This window comes from Dendrobium catenatum, unplaced genomic scaffold, assembly GCF_001605985.2.
Source record: "Dendrobium catenatum unplaced genomic scaffold, ASM160598v2 fragScaff_scaffold_847, whole genome shotgun sequence".
In the NCBI taxonomy this organism is placed as follows: Eukaryota; Viridiplantae; Streptophyta; class Magnoliopsida; order Asparagales; family Orchidaceae; genus Dendrobium; species Dendrobium catenatum.
The window spans coordinates 3,851,692-3,871,311 of record NW_021319309.1 but is presented as its reverse complement, the minus strand read 5'-3'; the positions used below and the strand labels follow the sequence as shown (position 1 = coordinate 3,871,311).

At 34.3% G+C, this 19,620-nt stretch overlaps 1 protein-coding gene across 1 annotated transcript in view; it reads left to right on the top strand.

The window, feature by feature from the left end:
• The first annotated feature begins 9,219 nt into the window (after positions 1-9,219).
• LOC110096617 (protein TIFY 8) overlaps positions 9,220-19,620 on the top strand; it is a 46,430-nt gene continuing 36,029 nt past the window's right edge. The window contains exons 1-4 of the mRNA XM_020822652.2: positions 9,220-9,629; positions 18,354-18,544; positions 18,635-19,062; positions 19,158-19,245. Of these exons, the coding sequence (XP_020678311.1) occupies positions 9,410-9,629; positions 18,354-18,544; positions 18,635-19,062; positions 19,158-19,245 (927 nt within the window). The 5' untranslated portion in view covers positions 9,220-9,409. The remainder of the gene's footprint in view (positions 9,630-18,353; positions 18,545-18,634; positions 19,063-19,157; positions 19,246-19,620) is intronic.

Below are 19,620 nucleotides of genomic sequence, written 5' to 3'. Positions count from 1 at the left end.
ATAGAAATACTTGGAAGGACAAAGGTTGTACTCTTATGATAGATGGATGGACTGATTGTAGGAGTAAAACATTAGTAAATTTTATGATTTATTATCCATGTGGTGTATCTTTTTTAAAATCAATGGACGCTTTAGATATTACTATGGATGCTACAAACTTGTGCCCCTTATTTACTAAGGTTGTTAAAAGGGTAGGGCCAAAAAAATATTGTTCAACTTGTTACTCATAATGCTGCTAATTCCAAAAAGAAAGGAGAGTTCTTACATGAAAGATTCAATAATATCTATTGGTCACCTTGTGTTGCATATTGTTTGAATTTAATTTTAAAAGACTTGGGCAGCATGCCACTCATAGAGGATTTAGTAAGGAAAGCATCTAGGGATACAATTTTTGCTTATAATCATATTTATGTACTTGCATGGCTTAGGAAAAGGCCAGGTTGGAAGGAAATTATACGACCAGGAGCCACACAGTTTGTAATAAGTTTCATAATATTGAAGAGTGTTTATGAGTATAAACATGACCTCAAAGCATTATTACTAACAAGAACTTTGAAGATTCAAATATATCCAAAATATGTAAGGGGAAAGAAGCAATTATAATAATCTTAGAGTTAAAGTTTTGGAATGATTGTCTAATAATTTTGAAGATTGCAGATCCTTTGATCAGACTATTGTGCATTATTGACTCAAATGAGAAACCATCACTTTGATATCTATTTGATAGAATGTATAGGGCATGAAAGGCAATCAAGGCCATGTTTAGAAATATTAAAAGATTATATAAGTCATTCACCAGTATAGTTAAAATAAGATGGGATACTCAAATGAGGTAGTGCATCCACACAACATCATACTTTTCAAATCCTCAATGTCAATATGAAAAGCATAATTATTATCATAAGCCAGAAGTTATGCAAGGCCTTGTTGAACTACTTAGAAATTAGGACATTTGACCCAAGCCCACACTTATAATGAATGAGGTCAGATTATTTCGTGATGGCTTACAAAATCTTGGAAAAATAATTGATCTAATGATGGAAAAGGAAATGCACCCCGAAAATTACTTTTCAATGTCAATGCTTATACCTTTCTTAACATATATCATATAGGCATACTTATTAAGCTCTCTAATATCACATTATGTATATGAATGGTGGAAAATATTTGGATCAAGTGCACCCAATTTGTAGAAAGTATCTATTAGAATTATAAGTCATATATCATTATCATTAGGTTGTGAAAGAAATTAGTGTGTCTTTGAATAAATTCAATCAAAGAGACGTAATCTTTTGGAGCATTAATGATTGAAAACCTGGTATATATTAAGTATAATCTAAATTTAAAAAATAGTTATAGAATAATGTGTGTCAATATATCATATTATATTTATATATAAATGTTACTAAAATTATTATTTAATTCTTTAGGTTTCAATTAAAAAAAAGAAGCTATGATACTGTGGACTACACTTGTGTTGAAATGGTAGATTTCTTGGAGCTTGATGAAGAATCACTGGCAGATCTTGACATAGAAGAATTGGAAATTGATATATACCAATAGGGTGCAATGCAAATTGTTGAAGAAGTCAACATAACATCCACTTGGCCTAGACTTGGTACATTAGGTGAAACATGAATATATCATTTAGTAAAATAAAAAATAAAATCTTATTTAATATTTTTAATTTGTTGGTGAATGTGAACTAGAGAATGAAGGAGATGGAGATGATATAATTGACTTTAATAATTTAGGTGCATTACTTAGTGATTTAGATGTATTTGTGGCTGCAGATTATGTTGAAGCTGGACATAAAAACTCAACGTTTGAGGATAGCTTTCACAATGCAAATTAGGAGATATTTGATTTTCCTTTTTGATTATTAAAAGTTAAAACTACTAAACTAAGTAAGGGGAAAATTATTATCTATCCTCTATTCATTTCTCCACACAGAACAGCCTAACCAATGAAAAATGTGCAAATCAGCAGAAGAATCAACACCAAAGACTTTTAACACAGTCATTGATGTGGCTTGTTAAACAATCACAGATTCCTGAGCAGGAATTAGTGCCAAAACAAGTAGAAAGTGCCTCTCTGACTGATTTAAGAAAATGACACTGCACTCTAAAATACTATGATTCAAGAAAAAGTCATTGTAAACCAACCTTACAACCAAGTAAATGACATTTCACAATACAAATGAAACATTACCCAATTTTAGTTAATAAATTATCACTTGCTCCATAAAGAGATATTGGGTCCACAAGTGGTCTGATTATGAACAAACAAAAAGCACCAAACATGATAGAGCTGACTATCAAGCAGCACAGCAAAACACATCTACAATCCTAATGATTAGGCTTGATAAATCCTAATAGTCCACAACATAAAACTAATGAGTTAAGTAAAGTAACATAACATAATTACATCCAGAATCATATACATAAATAAGCAACAACCTAAATAAACACAAATGACATAAGTTATGAACCTAACTAAAAACAATAACAACAACTACAAGAACAGAACATAAAACATGATGTAACTGTTGATTTCAATTTTGAAGAGATGGAGCCATTAGGTACTTGCTTATTCCTTCTTCTTCAATGGGCAGTTAAAAGAAACTTTTATCAAAACTCCTTCGAAGCCACCATAATCTTCTTTCCATCGGTATTCCCATGAATATCTCCCGGTTATCCTTATCTTTAAAGTATTCTAAGGCAAAGCCATATAACTCAAAATTGTCAAATATATTAGAAATTTTAGATATCTCTTCTAAAACCTCTAGAATAGTAAATGTTGTACGGTTTTTATTTGATGTACTTATGGCAGAACTTATAGATTTTGCAGCATCCACGAGGTCCTCAATTTAGAAAAAGTTCTCTATTACCCGACTTAGGAGTTCTAACTCTTTTCCTTTTACGCAGTAATGTGGCACTCTGTTGTGATCTCTATGTATCGTAGTTGCTTGTAGGCTCATTTGTAGGAACATGTGGAAGATGTGTTTGTTCATCTTGAGTGTACTCTTCTTCTTCAGATGAGATTGCGTGATTGTCATTTAGTTCTGGGGGAAGTACACTAGAACTAGGAATCCAAATATTCTCCCCAGTTGCAACAATACGACTAAACATAAGATCCAACTTCTCTTCCAACTCTGGTGGTATTCCATTAAAACGATACTTCTTAGCATTTGGCATTACCTAAAGTACAACAAATGATTAATTATGAATCATGTGATATATTACATAAGTGTTGGTTTGAATTTAGAGTATAAAGTGAATGATTTCAAATTTGAGAGACACCTGCAGTTTTTCATTCCACCAATCATTAGAAGCATCAACTATTTTTTTAATTGGATTCCAACCAGATCCAGGTTTGCCTCACAACAAATCTTTCCATTGCTTCCAGTCTTTCTTTAATTCGTCCCAATTATTTTTAAGTTGGTTTCAGTCATAAGTTCGTCCAGTGCGTTCATTGAAATTTTTAAGTAGATTTTTCCAACCTTCTTTAGTAAAATGCGTAGTTGGTCTATTCCCAAGTTCTTTTTCTCTTATACATATATCACAATATATTAAAGTCGTATCTAAGTCCCATGATGCAGGTACACATCCTTCTTTTTGATTTCCCATCTATATGTTAAAAATATAGTAATATGTTAGTAATATACAAGAGCTTATGTATATTCGATTAATCAAAGGAATAAAGGGTTGTTCGATTGCAGGAATATTTATTGTTCCATATATTTGTTATGTAAATATGTAAGTGGTGATTTGGGTACATTAGCAACAAGACTATACAAAAAAAAGGAATCGTGAGGTAAATGAAGGAGAAGCATAAAAATCCTTAGGGCACAACGGTACCTTAAAAGTAATTGCAAATCTGAAGGGAAGCAAGTCTGGTAGTGTGGGCGTGGGATCGCAGCAACTGTGAAGTTTGGTCGATGGTTGGGATGAGGTCGCCGATTCAAACACTCGGACTAGCGTCGGGACGGCTGAACAGATCGACGTAGGGAGGATGCTGGCTGCTGTGGTCGAGCAAGAGGAGTGGAGATCTTGAGCCCTAGCATGCGAAATGGAGAGGAATCGGGAGTCAGGATGGAAGGAGCCAAAAAAATAAACGACAGTTTTTTTTTTCTCGCGATCCGCTGAAGAAGAAGGTAGTTTCGTGGTTTCATGGGTCGACGCGAGAACGTGGAGGAGGGTTAATTCGAACTTTTCGGTTGGGAAACTGTGTTGTCTAAATGAATAAGCATACATCGAATAAATTCTGTAACTACCCAAAATATGTGGTTTAATCAGTTCATCATATCTATTTGGAAGACAAATTTAATCATAATTACTTTTTGTGATTTCCTGAGTGGTGTGCATATAATATTACTTTAATATTATATAAAGCAAAAGGGATGTTCTCACAGTAATTAGATAATCATTTTTTTAATTTTTTTTATTGATGCATATGTAATATTACTTTAATATTACATAAGAAAATAAGAGTAATTAAGTAATCACGCTTTCTTTTCTATCGGAATTAATTTAAAACAGAGAGGTTGAATGAATTTAAAACTGATAAATATAATTCTTACAAATAATAAGGCAGATTTATTTTTATTACTGAAATTAATTCAACTTACATAAAGTATACAAATCTAATTATTATGAGCATGCATGATTAAGTCAATTAATGGCTTTAATCAAGCATATTATTTTAGTGTTTTTTTTTTTTAAATTGAAGACCTCTAAGTCCGGTCGAGATGGTTGCAAATTCAATACCTCGCACTGTCAACTTTAAGTCCGGTCGGGATGATTTTAAATACAAGACCTTGTACTATCGATTTTAAATCCGGTCAGGAAGAATTTAAATTGAAGACATCGTGTCATCAACCTTAGGTCCGACCGAAATGGTTTTAACTCGAAGACCTTACGCCGTTGACCTTAGGTCCATGTAAGAAGAAATTATGACAAACGTCGTCCTGATTTCTCCATCGGTAGGGAGGAAACGTCGGGAGGTTGCCAAAATTTTCTTAATTTATATGAGAATGTGTTTGACAACCTTCAACCACAAAATTATCTAAGAAGTTTGATCCCTTCCTTAAATCTTTGTAAATTTTTTTGACTGCCAAAGGTAAAATGACTTGAAAATAGAGCTAAATTTATTGCGTGAAGTTGAAAGAGTTGCTCTCTTTATCTTCTAAACAAAAGAGCTTGAAGTTATCTACAATAATATATATATGAGAATTGTTGGAAGCACGAACCCACATTTTATGATAAAATCTCTTTGCGATTTCATCTTTATAAAAAAGTTGTGAAAAATTAATATTTTCACTAATACAAGGTATGTACAAACTCTTCAAACAACAAATTCAAGCAAGTTCTCTAAACACCAAGCTCAAACTCAAATAACAAATACCTCAAGCTCAAATTCAACTCAACATACACAAACTCTCTAGTATCATTCAACAAAGCTCCAAAGTAGTACAAGCTCCTAAAAAAGCAAATGAATGAAATCAATTAAATTTTGAAATTAAATGCTAATACGAAAAAAGAACAAATGCTACACTAAGCTACAAACAAAAAAAAAGAGAAAAAAAGAGTAAAATAATGTTGAAAGGAAAAAGAGCATAGTAAAATGCTGAACTACTAAAACAAGAAAAGAGCAACTATAGTGAGAAAGAACTGGTATCAAATTCAAACCAAATTTGAACTTTCGGGCATCCTAGTATATAAGGGAAATGTTATGAGACCCACCTTTTGGGCCGTTTAGCATACAGGGCTAGATTGTAAGACCCATCGTTACACAACTTCTAAGGAAACCATAAGACCTATCCAACCAAAATTTTTTAGGCTACCTCAAAAAGAGGCTGTAAGTCCCACTATCAGGGCAACTCATAATTGGAGCCATAAGCCTCAAACTAAAAAATTAATGAGCAACTTCTAAAGAAGCCATAAGCCCCTACCCAAATTAAATCACATGGTCAACTCCTAATGGGAGCCGTATTGCCCCAAACTAAACAAATTAATGGACAACTTTTAAGGAAGCCATAAGCCCAAAAAAAAAATCAAATCAAAATCCACATCTAACCACTTCAGTCTATTCGGGATCTCTGAGAGGAGGCAACTCATGACTGCTAATCAGATTCCCTGGACATTATGATCAATGATTGTTAGTGTTGGTAGACTGGAACTACGGTATACCTATGACGGCGGAACCATGAGATCTTGATCGGGTTTACCTCAATTTTCCCCACAATTGAGACTAAATCATATAAAAAGTATTCATCTTTAATCGAGAGTTTTCTCTTATGTGTTAAGAGAAGTAATTAACTATGAGTGCTTGTGTTCATAGGAAGTAAGGACCCCAGATCTAATTAAACCTTGACACTACTCTCTAGGAAAATCTGGTTAATTTCAATCTGACTTAAGGGAAATAAAATCCTACGGCTACAAAATGGGATTCATGCATTCGTGCCATTTTTCTTGAGCCAACAAAGTGTACTAGATATGCAAGTATATGCGCAGATCAAGTAATAAAGTGATAGAGAATAGTGTTGATCCCATGAGAAAGTGTTCATCTTAATTATAATTAAATTACTACTACCAACTATATATGCACGATTTATCGTATTAAATGAAAAGCTATTGTTTTTAAGTTTTTGTCACTTAATAAAGACTTGTAATACAAATATATTCTAATATAAATAAAGTGTTTTTGATTAATGAATGAAAAATAATATAATTTTTATATATAATAAAACTCTTAATTTTAGATGTGAATCAGAGTATATACATCCCAAGATCAGTATCGAGCTTGCAGGGATGAAAAGGGAGGTTTATGACCTTGCTACAATTTTAACATTTCTATAGAAACTAGAAGGTTTAACATCCAATCTGTAGGTATGCCAAAATTCTATTTAAATAATCCTTTTTATCTAATATTCCTTCATCGAGAAAATATATCACACTTGATATTAACTACACACATAACCATTATACACATTAAATTAAGAATGGGAGATATTAAAAACATCTATAAACTAATTCAAGGCACAAGAGTCTAAAGAGATATTAAAAACAATTTTGATAAGGAGTATTATATTAAGGAGATTAAAAAAGCTTTATTTTAGATGATAATGACAAAACCCATGGCTTTAATGGCTTTATGGCCCAATTCTTCAAAGATTCTGGGATATTATTCAAGCTATCAAATAGTTTTTTTCACACCAAATCTATGCCCTTTAAAGTGAAACATTATGCTATTATCTTAATCCCCAAAACCTTACATGCCTCTAGAATGGTTGACTTTTGGCCTATCTCCTTATGTAATGTTACTTGTAAAGTTATTGCCAAGCTTCCTACTAACATATTTAAGGAATTACTCCCTAGCACAATCCATTTGGCCTAAGCTGCTTTCATTGATGGGAGAGATATTTTTGATAATATTATTTTTAGATGTTTTAACTCATCTTTTATTCCATTTTTCTTCCTTTTTGGAGAGGATGATGAGTTGGTTGGATGGATGCAAACAAAAAAATCTATCTTTTGCTGGTATATTTCAACTCATTTGTTCCTATCTTTAGAACTAACTATACTACTTGCTGAGATTTACCATCCTCCCAAAGAAACGTAGAAAGAAAATTACTAGTTTGATAAACAACTTCCTTTATGGGAATGATAATAATAACAAGATTTACACTATTCCTTTCAAATCTTCTGCTATCCCTAGAGATAACGATGGCTTTGGTCTTCCATCTATTGATAACCTCCTTTCTATTTCTAAGGCTAAAATTATTTGGCAATACATCAACCCCACACATCTCTGTCTAATTGGTTCCATAAAGTTTATGGTCCCATCTGGATTAGACCAAACAACTTTGTTTCTCAATTTTGGAAAAGCTTGCATAAAAAAACCCTTAATATGAGACACAATATTGACCTAAAAGTCTCTATCAATTGACAACAATACTTCTTCTAAGATCCCTAGTTGAATGGTTATTCCCTTGTGGAAAAAAATGGCATTGGGATTCTTGAGTTCTTCCATTGTTCTCCCAAAGTCGGGTCTTCAACTTTATGGTTAATGGTGTATGTATGTTCCCAAATGGTATAGCTAATCACATTGTCAACAAAATCCTTAGCATCAATATTTAGGATTGTGAGAAGTATTGTACTTTGATGGGGAATTTTTTTTCTAACAAAATGAATTACTACAATTTTCACAATGACTTACCCAAATTACCTTGGTCTAAATATATTTGATTTAATTAAATATGTTTTCCTTATTTGGAAGATCATCATGATTGGGTTAAAAATTGCTAATGTTCTTAGTAAAAAGTTATGATGATTAATGAGAAGTGCGTGCTCTGTTCCCATTATAATACGAATCACTCACACTTATTCTTTGATTGTGAAATTTCATTGCATATTTTGAAGTGCTCTAATCCTTTTGGGAAAATATTCTAAATTGGTAGCTTTATGTTATAAGTCTGACTCACTATGATAATATTTCTTTTACTGTTAGTAGAAACTTTTTTTTCTTAGTTGTTTGTATTTCTACATATTATATTTGATAAGAGAGCAATAGTTGTATTTTCAGAGGTGCATCTCTTAATTCTATGATTATCATTGAGAAGATCAAATTTGTCTTTAGAATGAAAAGTAAGAAATGGTGTCATATTCTTGATTTATTTATTCATCTGAAAAATTTATATTACTATTATGATCCTTTGTTTGGATGAGGCTCAATTGTGGCATTCCCTAGCTTTTCTTACATGCTACATTCTCTTTAGAATTGGCTGCGATAGTTGTAACTTTTCTTTTGATTGAAAGAAGTTCCTGCGAATATATAGCGTCTGAATTGTGGTTGTTGCTGCTGAATAATTTAAATCACACTTTTAACTTTTAGGATAGTTAATGTTTCTTTGAATATGAAGTCAGCCTTTTCGGCTACTGCATTATATTTGGATTCTACTTATTTCTAGCTTGCAGTAGTATTTTATTTGGGTCAATTATATTTCAGCCGCTTTGGGTTTGCTGGCTTGTTAAAAATGATTGGGTTAATATCAATTAGTACTTCTTGATTGCATATTTTTCTTACAACTTTTACTGTTTTTTCGTATTTATAAGCTATTTTATTGACTTATGTTTTGTAATTTTTTTATTTAGTTAATGAATGTTGGGCGTGATTGTCAATTTCCTATAAAAAAGTAAAGAAGCTCATAGGGAATTCTGAGTACCAAGTTGTACCAGGTACAGACAGTTTTTTTTGCCTAAACGAACCTAGAGGAGATGTAATAAAAGTTCCTACTTCTTTGCGTCGGTTGCCGCGGCCATGAGGAGGAGATGGAGATGATGCTCCTCGGTCTTTTTCCCTCTTGGGCGACGATTTTGAAGAGGATAAAGGCGGAAGCAGAAAGATAATGGCGGTTGTGATGATGGGTGCGGATGATAAGAACCCCATCTTCCACGACTTTCTTGCCATGAGCTGCGGGAACTCGCCGGCTACAGTTGCAGCGGCGGCGACGGAGGGTATGGAGACATCAGCGATGGTAACGGAAGCACCGGCATCTGCTTCAGCCTCTGCTGGAGTTTCTTCTACCGTACACGGCCTCGTCAAGGGAAACGCTGATATGTTTTCAGGTTAGTTCTCCGCTCGGATTAGATCTCAGCTTATGGTTATGCTTTCTGATCATTCATTCCTTCTATGTTCTTCGTAAACCTGTTTGCTGTGTAAGCTATTGCATGTGGCCAAGTTTTTTATAGACGGTTTGTGCATTATATGTAGAAGTGGAAAATGGTGGACTATGCTTTTAAAAATTTTCCTATAATTTGCTTTTCGTGGCTGTTTGGTATCGGATTTGTACTCGGATTTAGGCCGGATTTACGGTAAATCCTGCTCCTGCCAAACAATTTTGGAGCACTGCGTAAATACCAATCCCGCATAAATTCCGGATTTACAGATTTACAACTTAAATCCGGGATTTACTTAATCCTGTCGTTTGGTGAATTTACCAATTTACGGACTACGGGATTTATGAGCTTGCCGATACGACACCTTCGAAGGAGGCGAAGCAGCGAACGAACTCCCGTCGTGAGAAGCAAGCACAACACGCGAAGCTGAAGCAGCCACGAAGAAATGACGTCGAGGAAAAGCGACGAAGCAATAAAAATCAAACCCTTGCGACCTACTAAATTATAAATTAATCTAAGTTAGTATTATTAATATAATTTAATTTAAATCATTAATTTAAAATAATATGAGTATTAATTAAAAAAATTATAATTTTAAAAAATATTTAACAAATTAATTTGGATTCAATAATATAATTAGATAATTATTAATATAATAAGTAATTTATCATTGTAATTGATACATCATCAAAAATTGTCTTGATCGGGCACGAATCTCGAGGCAAAATCATGTTGGAAACTTCTGAAATTAAAATTGGGATCATCCAAACTCCAATTTCAGCCAACTTATAGTGGAACTTAATGTCTTGGAAATACGAACCCAAGGACACCAACTTCGACTCAATCTGAGCCCAAATGGGTTTGAATCGAGGACTCGAAGCGATGTTGGAATGTTCAAACCACAATTTGGATTACCAAACTGTTTCCAAACATGACATTCTTATATTCGAATCAAGCGGCTCCACGAGACAAATCCAACAAGCTCAAGATCGCAAAATTCGAACATCATTAAGACCTTCAAATGTTTGATGAGCGATCCATGATCAAGGGATTAATCGGCCGTCCATCCAAACCACTCCTCATTTACCCTTGATCTTTCTCCTATTTATGAGCCATGCCACTCTATGAAATCTATAAATAGACCCCTCCTCCCTCTTGATAAGTGGCTCCAAGCAAGAGAGCAAGAGAGAGCTCGGAGATCACTATTGCCTCCTCGCTCCTCCTCGACCAGCACCTGGAGTTCCGCCGAACCACCACTTCAGTCCCTGTGCTCCATTGGACCACCACTCAAGGCCATGAGTTCCGTCGGACCACCACTTGAGGCCCTGAGTTCCGCTAGACCACCACTTAAGGCCCTGAGTTCCGCCGGACAAACACCTGACGCCCGGAGTTCTGTCGGACCACCACCTGACTCTCGGACTTATGCCGTACCACCACCTGAGTCCCGGACTTATGCCGGACCACCACTTGAGACCCAAATTTCTACCGGACCATCACCTGAGGCCCAGACTTCTGCTAGACCACCACCTAAGGCTCGGACTTATGCCGGACCACCACCTGAGGCCGGACTTCTGACGGACCATCACATGAGGCCCGGACTTATATTGGACCACCACCTAAGGCTCGGACTTCTGCCGGACCACCATCTGAGGCTTGGACTTCTGCCGGGCCAACCACCTAATGCCTAGAGTTCTACCGGAGTACTGCCCTACTACTATGATCTTTTTGACACTCAGTCTCCTACCGACTATGGTCATTCTGACCTCCATTGCCTACTACGATCATTCCGACTTTCATCGCCAAACAACAGTATTTCTGACCCCTCCTACTACAGTCCTTCTGACCTCCATTGCCCAACAACAGCTTTCTGACCCCGGTCTTCCACTGACTACGATCCTTCAGACCTCCCTTGTCAGACAACGATCTTTCTGACCCTTTCTCCTGCCGACTACAGTCCTTCCAACATCCGTTGCCGACTACGGTCTTTTCGATCTTTATCCTATCGACTATGGTCTTGTCGACCAAACAAACATGTTTATGTTGATTATTATAACTCCCACCATGTAATCTGATCTATATGATGTACATTTGTGACATCAAGCCAAAGCCTTCTCCCAAGGAAGGGCCTCATTTGTAATCAAATGCAAATACTAGTGGATTCATTCAAACTGAGCCAGACCTCGTGGTTTTTCCCCCTTTTTTAGGGGTTTCTACATAAAAATCTTGGTGTCTCCTATAAATGCTGCACCCTCTCTCTCTTATGAACGCTACACTATCTCCTTCATCTGCTTGTGTGCTGATTTTTGTACAACGCTAAGACGTTAAATTATATATTTTTCTATCGCCGCGAATATTCCAAGACGCAATAATAACTTATTAATTTTTTTAAAACTTTTTAATTAGTTATAATGATAAATAATATAATTAGAAGTTAGCTTAATTATTACTAATTATTAAATTAATTATTTAGGAGTTAATTATCAAATTAGTTATTATATTACTAATTATCTAATTATCAAACAGTCCCATAGAGAACACGCAAATAAAATTCAAAACACATTAAATTTAATTTCTAAATGAACCAACAACCTTAAATCTTTGATTATGTTGCCAAATAGTTTCTTAGGATTGATCAAGATTTAACCTACGTCATACCAAACAATTTTCAGGATTTAACACTCAATATTTAGTCAGATTTATAAGATTTACTAAATCCCACTAAAGTTCAATCTTACTTGTTGCCAAACAGCCCCTTCTAGTTATTCTACTGTGACTGCTTGTTTAAGTTTATTTCATTGTTACAAAATAGTTGATGTATATCTTTCAGATTGTTTCCTTTACATTTGTAGATTGCAATGTCTGTCGGAACAAAAAGGGTTTTTGATTTCTATAGTTTTTTCTTTTTTGCTGGGTTTGTGCACGCTATACTTTGAACTTTGATTTCATTTTTCTTTGACCTGTTTTTTTTTAGTGAATCTCAATTTTTTTGTATGTCATTTGCAAGAATAGATGCGTTTTGGATGAGCCATAACTTTTCATATCTGCCTATTGATCATAAGTTGTTGAAAGTATTTTCTTTTGCCATTGCATTAAAGTGATTATAACTAAACTATTATACTGTTCTCGTGGAGCATTATTTGTCTTATTATGTGGCTTCTTAAGAAAAAAGATTTTTACATTTTTTATTTTTCTATTTTCTGTTTGCCCTTTGTTTAAACTTGATGTTCTTGTCAGAAGACGTTTCCCCCCCATTGTGTCAGATGCTGCTGAACTAAATGCTTGATATTCATTTTTAATCCTTGAGCCAAGAAGAAATTGTTACTAATTTTTAAATGATTACTTATCACTCCCTTTATACTTGTTTGTAACCCCTAGAATTAGATATTTATAGAAATTTCTTTCAGACTGCTAGTTCTTTCTATACGCATTAAGTTCATTTCTGTAATATGTGGCTCATAGTAATTAGTAACAAACAATAGCTGTATAAAAAATGAAATCTATTTAGTCATCAACCATGAAATTGTTGCCAGAAAGTTCTTGCAACGTCCTTAGTTTACATACATACATAATGCAACAATAATTTCACTTTTTGTCTGTTCTGTTCAGTTAACAAAAAGCATCATACGGGAAAAATATTTGTTCATCAAATCAAATATTAATATTTAATAAAGTGAACATTTCTGCATGCATAAAGTATTATTGAAAAATAGTTACATCAATCTTCTTACTGTAATTCTTCTACTTTATGGGATTTTGTTAAAAAAATGTAAGTGTAGAAACCCTTGCCATTTACTGGAAGAATTTTGACTGTATCCTTAATTTTTAACATTCATTTTCTTATTTTATATAAAAGGGAGTTGAATGAAAAGAAGTGGAGTTTATGCTTGTTTGGTTCATAAAACAACTTATTTTCTCAACAAAGTTTTGAGCTAGCATGGAACTTTGGGAAACTAAACCATACTGGATTCTATTTTGGTTGAATCATTGTTTAGATTGGCTCAAACAGTTTTACTAGCCTCTTGATTGGCTCAAACTATCAATCAACACATGCATGCACTTATGTTCGATGAACTGAGGCCCAAATTTTCTTAATTGATCTCCATTGGGTTGCTTCATAATAACGTAATGGGCCATCAGTTTTTTGACTTTGGTATTAGTGCTCATGTCTGGCATTTCCATTACATATGTGCATTAACAACCATTTCACATGTCCATCAATGTTATTAGAAAGGAAGGATTTTTTCCCTTTGCCATTGATTGGGGAGGAATTCCCCCAATGGGAGAAGGGTGAGTTCTTGAGTTTGGGAGAAGAAAAACATGTGCTTGACTTTGTGAAGGGCCACGATACGAATAACATAAGTTGATGAGAATAACAGCACGAGATATTTCTCTCTTTATGCTCTTCTCTCCACTCAAGATGTTCAACATAACGGTGGATGTTTTCATAGATGTTCTTTTTATAAGGAGCAAGTATTTGAATGTTAAAGTTTCCAAATACATGAAAGATCAAATTGGCCAAAAAGGCAAGTAGAGTGATATTGAAATAAAGTTACCTACCTATGAAGGGATTTAAATTTAAGCTTTTTAATTATTATTCCATGCTCTAAAAATGATTGTTGGTTATTAATGGACTTGCAAAGAGTGTTGTGCATGATGAATGACCCAAATCTTGATGCAATGGCTTACTTTGTAACCTTATCATTAGCCTATGTCTTGGTATTACTTCGACTCCACCAGATTTCAAAGAACTCTGCTCTGTAGAGTTAAAGTCTATGTACTCATCAACATGATTTGAGGCAGCTTCTCTATATTTTCTTTGGCCATCCAAGTTTCTTCAGAAGGATGTTGATTTATCCATTTGACTAAGAGTTTAGATGATGTGCTTATTGGTGGAGAGAGTTCTTCTAAAATAATGTCATATGTATCTAAGAATTGTATGATATGGGAAACTTGTAAAATTGGACTAATGTCTCCTATGATAGGGTTAACTTGCAAATATTCAAGCTTTATTTCCTGATGAAACATTTTATCATTAATATTAAAAACATGACTTATGCACATGTTAGAAGAAAATTCAAGATAATATTGATCCAAATCTCTTAAGATTTTTACTATATTTTTTGGGATAACGCTTTGGTCGAATTCGAATTAAGACATGATCTACTTCATTATATCCTTTAGAAGATTATTTTGAATTTATTACAATTGTTTATTTATTATTTTTTAATTAAAATTGCTGTTTTACTTATTTATATAAAACATGAAAATTTTGTGCAAGATTGAATGTAGCATCAAAAAATGACTGATGAGAATTATCTATCCTATCAATTGGTTTCTTTGGTTTATAACTATAGATGATTTTGAAAGGTGTTTTTGGAATCGTTCTAGAAATAACACTTATATATATACTATGATGCACCGACACGGACACGTCGACACGGACACGACACGACACGGACACGGGACACGGCATTTTTTAAAAATATAGGACACGGGTGCGGCGTGGACACGGCATAATAATTTTTTAATATAATATATATAAATTAAGATGACATTATATTAAAAATGACAAGCAATAATAAATCAATTTCATGATAACTTGTTTAGCTTATAACATAAAAATGTTTAGTACAAAATGTCTAGTACAATCACAAAAATATAAGTAAAAACCCATTTAGTACAACATGAAGGTCCAACTACTCAATAGAGGGAATAATAGAATTAAATTCAGAGATTGATCTTTGTCCTTCATTATCATCATCATTGAATATCATTGCTTCCAACTCTGGTTCATCTAGAGAAAGATCTGCAACCTCCAATAATCTCATATCATCAAGGAAATAAGAAATTTAGTTTAAATCTTGCAAAATAAAATAAATTATATTTAAAAAAATTCATAAAATATTTAAGATACGCATGTCGGACACGCGTGTCTAAGTTGCATTTAATATTTTTTAATCGGACACGTTTTCGGCGTGTCCGATACGTGTCGGAGGAGTGTCGGACGAGTGTCGTGTCGGACACGGTGTCGGACACTGCACGCCTCTTTGAGGAGAAGTGTCGGTGCATCATAGTATATATATATATATATATATAAACACAAAAGTAGATAGATGTATGTCTCAAATGTTAATATTCTTACATTCTAAACACTTTAGTAGTTGCCTAAGGAATTGTTATTACTTATGTTTGACCATTTATTTGTAGATTAAATTTAGATGAAAATTTTAATTTTATTCTAAATAGTTTCCATAGTTTTTTTCAAAAATATAAATTAATCTAACATCCCTATCTAAAACTATTTTTTGATGGTAAATCATGTAGTCTAATAATTTGTTTGAAGAAAAGTATGGCTATGTGGGCTTTATCATTAGTTTTTGATTAAGATAAGAAATGTATCATTTTAGAGAATCTATCAGTTAAAAAAAAAATATCATGCTCACAAAGAATATTTGACAATCCTAAAATAAAATTCATTTAAAGGTCATAAGAGGTCGGGAGGGTTGTGTGCTTGTTAAGTTTTTGTTTAGTTATTTTGGCAAATTTGCTTGTGAGAATTAGAAATAATGTGTTCAACCTCTCTTTTTAAGAAGGGCAAAATAAATTTTAATTCTACTAGCTTAAATATATTTTTCTTACCAAAATATCCTAATATACCCTAAAAATGAAGCTTTTTTCATCAGAAATTCTCAAAGAGATGATTTAGAGATATAAAATTTATTTTCTCGATAAAGATAATTTTAAAGAATAGAAAAGATGCTAGTCAGAGTAATAGGTTTATCCAGGTGGTCATTATAAAAAAAGACTAGACAAAAAGTTAGATTTGATTCTTGGAAATTAGGGATTTATGATTCTAAAGAGGAGATGACTAAAGTGTATGATAAAGGATCAACATTTTATTCTTCATACTTGGTTGTGTGTTCAAATGAAAGAATATATATGTAGAATAGTCCACCTCTCTGTTGATCAAATGTGGGCTCCGAAAATTCGTGCCTCGGCCTCCCCTGTGCTTCCGACATAGTTTTAACGGATTAAGTCCCAGGGTAAATTTTTGGAAGGCAGATTGAGTTTGTAGATAACACATTACTCGTATAGTCATATATTTAGCCCTTATTTTGCAAGGACTTTATGATTTGAGTTCTGGTTTCCTATAGGCGCAAGCCCCTATAACTGAATACCCCTCCCGGTAACGAGAGAGAACTTTCGATTAAGGCTAGTTGTCGATCAATTATGTAAAGATACATGTATCTAACATATAGTAGCTGCATGGGTTTATGTTTTTGAAAGTTTGATATTTAAAATTGGAAATTTACTAGCTTGCACTTAAAACGGATAGTGGGGGAATGGATGATGGACCCGATCAAGATCCCATGGTTTCGTCGTCCCGGACCATCGTGGTCCCTGGTCTACTTAGTCAGAGGAGGTAGTCACAGGTATACAAGGTACCCTTAGACGAAGCAACCCATGGCTGCCAATAAGGATCTTTTTGTTAGGTTGGGTCGACTACCTTCTCTGACTAAGTAGACCAGGGACCACGATGGCTCGGGACGACGGAACCATGAGATCTTGATCGGTTCCATCTTCCATTCCCCCACCATCCGCCTTAAGTGCAAGATGGTGAAAATTTCCATTTTAAATATCAAATCGTGAACCTCTAACATCCAAACTCTTCAAATTCGTGAATTCCTTAAGCCCATGCTGCTACTATATGCTTGATACTAAGTATCTACGGATATGATGTATCTGATTAATGACTAGCCTTAATAGAAAGTTCTCTTTCATGATCGAGAGGGGTAATTAACTGTAGGGGTTTGTGCCTATAGGAAACCAGAACTCAGATCATAAAGTTCTCGCAAAATGAGGGCGAAATCTCTGGGTAGTGTCTTATCTACAAACCCATGTCTTCCAAAATTTACCCCGGAATTTAATTCTGTTAAAACTCCCTCGCCAAAGAAAAGCAACGATGACGGAGGCTGGGGCCGAATTTTCGGAGCCCACAATTGCAATGGAGGGGGTGGTTAGGGCTTGGGAGGGAAATTAAATTAGGAAAGTTTATGTATTAAAGAGCATGAGATGTTTTAGGGAGAGGTTAGGTTTTGTTTTGTTCTCCATTAGGGTTTCTATGCGACTTGGGCTCTAGACTCTCTTGTCTAGAGATTTGGGAGAGACGATCCTCTTCTCAAATTGAGGATCACTTGTATCTTATTTTCGTGCTTGTTTGGCTTTGATTTTCGTATTACAATCTATCATTTGTGCTGTTTTTCTCCCAGATTTTGTGCTATTCTCGCTGTTTTTCACCAATTCGTGGTAGTTTTCCTTGCGAACTCAAGTATTACCCTTAGGATTACTTGTGAACTCAAGTATTTCCTATCAGTTTACTGGGAAAAATACTGTTTAATGGCATGGCCTTCCGCTTGATAATATGATTTTACAGATGAAATATATTGTATCTCCTCTTTTCTTTTTAGAGAAGATTCCATGTCTATGGAATATTGCTGGATTTATTAATTACTTCTGAATACTGTCATCAGTACCCATATGAGCAATCAATTTTATAATTCACTTGAGATCTGAATGCTTAATGGATCCATCCCAATTTAGATAGTGATGTTATTTTTTTATTTTTCTTTTTTGGTGCTAATTGAAGTATGTCCACTTCTTTTGGTTTGGTAGAGAGGCAGGCAGTGAACAGTTCTGCTGTCTTTCTCATTCATGGAAGCAAGGTTGATTCCTCCGGGCCGGAGGCAAGTAACACAGTTTCTGGAAAGAAACGAAGTAATTCTGATTCAGCTTACATGGGTTTTATAACCGAAAAAAACAGACGAGTATGTGCAGATGCAGCTGAATGTTCTCGTTCTGTTAAGGTGACAGTCAACATAGCAGTTGAGTTTGTTCTTCTCTTCCACAATGTTCAATGTTTCTCTACTCAAGCTTCGTATAACTTTTAACCTCAGATGCTTGGAAAAGAAGTTATTAGTGATAGGTCCGGGAAAAATCAGGAAGATGAAATGCAGTTTCCCATGCAAGTGCCATTAAGGCCAACATCATTACATTCTCTTCTTAGCAGTAGATCTTCTTTGCTTGCTTCCAACATGGAGCTATCTAGCCGCCCTATGATTCCTGGTTCAATGTTACATTACCAATCCCGTATTGGTAAAAGTGGGCCATTTTCATCTTCATATGTCTCCAAGGATGCTGCCATACTTATGTCCCAACCTGCAGCAGATGAAGGTTCTAGGACTGGCATGAAAGGCTCTGGAGCTTTGAATATTGTTTCCTCCAGCAGCGTACCTGGTAAAAGAAGCATAACTAGGGTATTAGCTTATAGTAGCAGTCCAAAGTATTTACAGATTAATGAGCCTGAATCATCAAACGCATTGAGGTTGATCCTAATTTTCATATGGAATGCATTTGTTGAATTATTTTGACTCACAGCAAAAGGGTTGACTTCATGTTTATTTATTTAACTTTTTACAGATATAATGGCATGCAAAATGTTGGTCGTCAAATGACCATATTTTATGCTGGTCAAGCCCATGTCTTTGATGATGTTCATCCAAATAAGGTTAGCTAAATAGTCCTATTTATTTATTTATTTTTTAAACATTCAACATATAATATGACTCTTAGTTCCATTAATGCAACAGATGCCTTTTGAAAAGACATATTTTAAAAGGTTTGTTAACAAAAAAAGGAAAAAAACTGTCTTATTGAGCAATCAATTCCGTTCTTCAATCTTGATATTGGCATGGCTGTTGCGACTTGATCTTTAGTTTGGTCGTTTTTAAATGGCAAACTAAGACATGAAATTTATTACTATTAGAATTCTTGAAATTAAATTATAATGAACTAAAGTTTGTTGACCTCCTCACAAGAGTCGAGGCTCGCAAATCCCGCTCAAATCCCGCAAAATACCTGCAATTCAACGACGTTTGTCTTC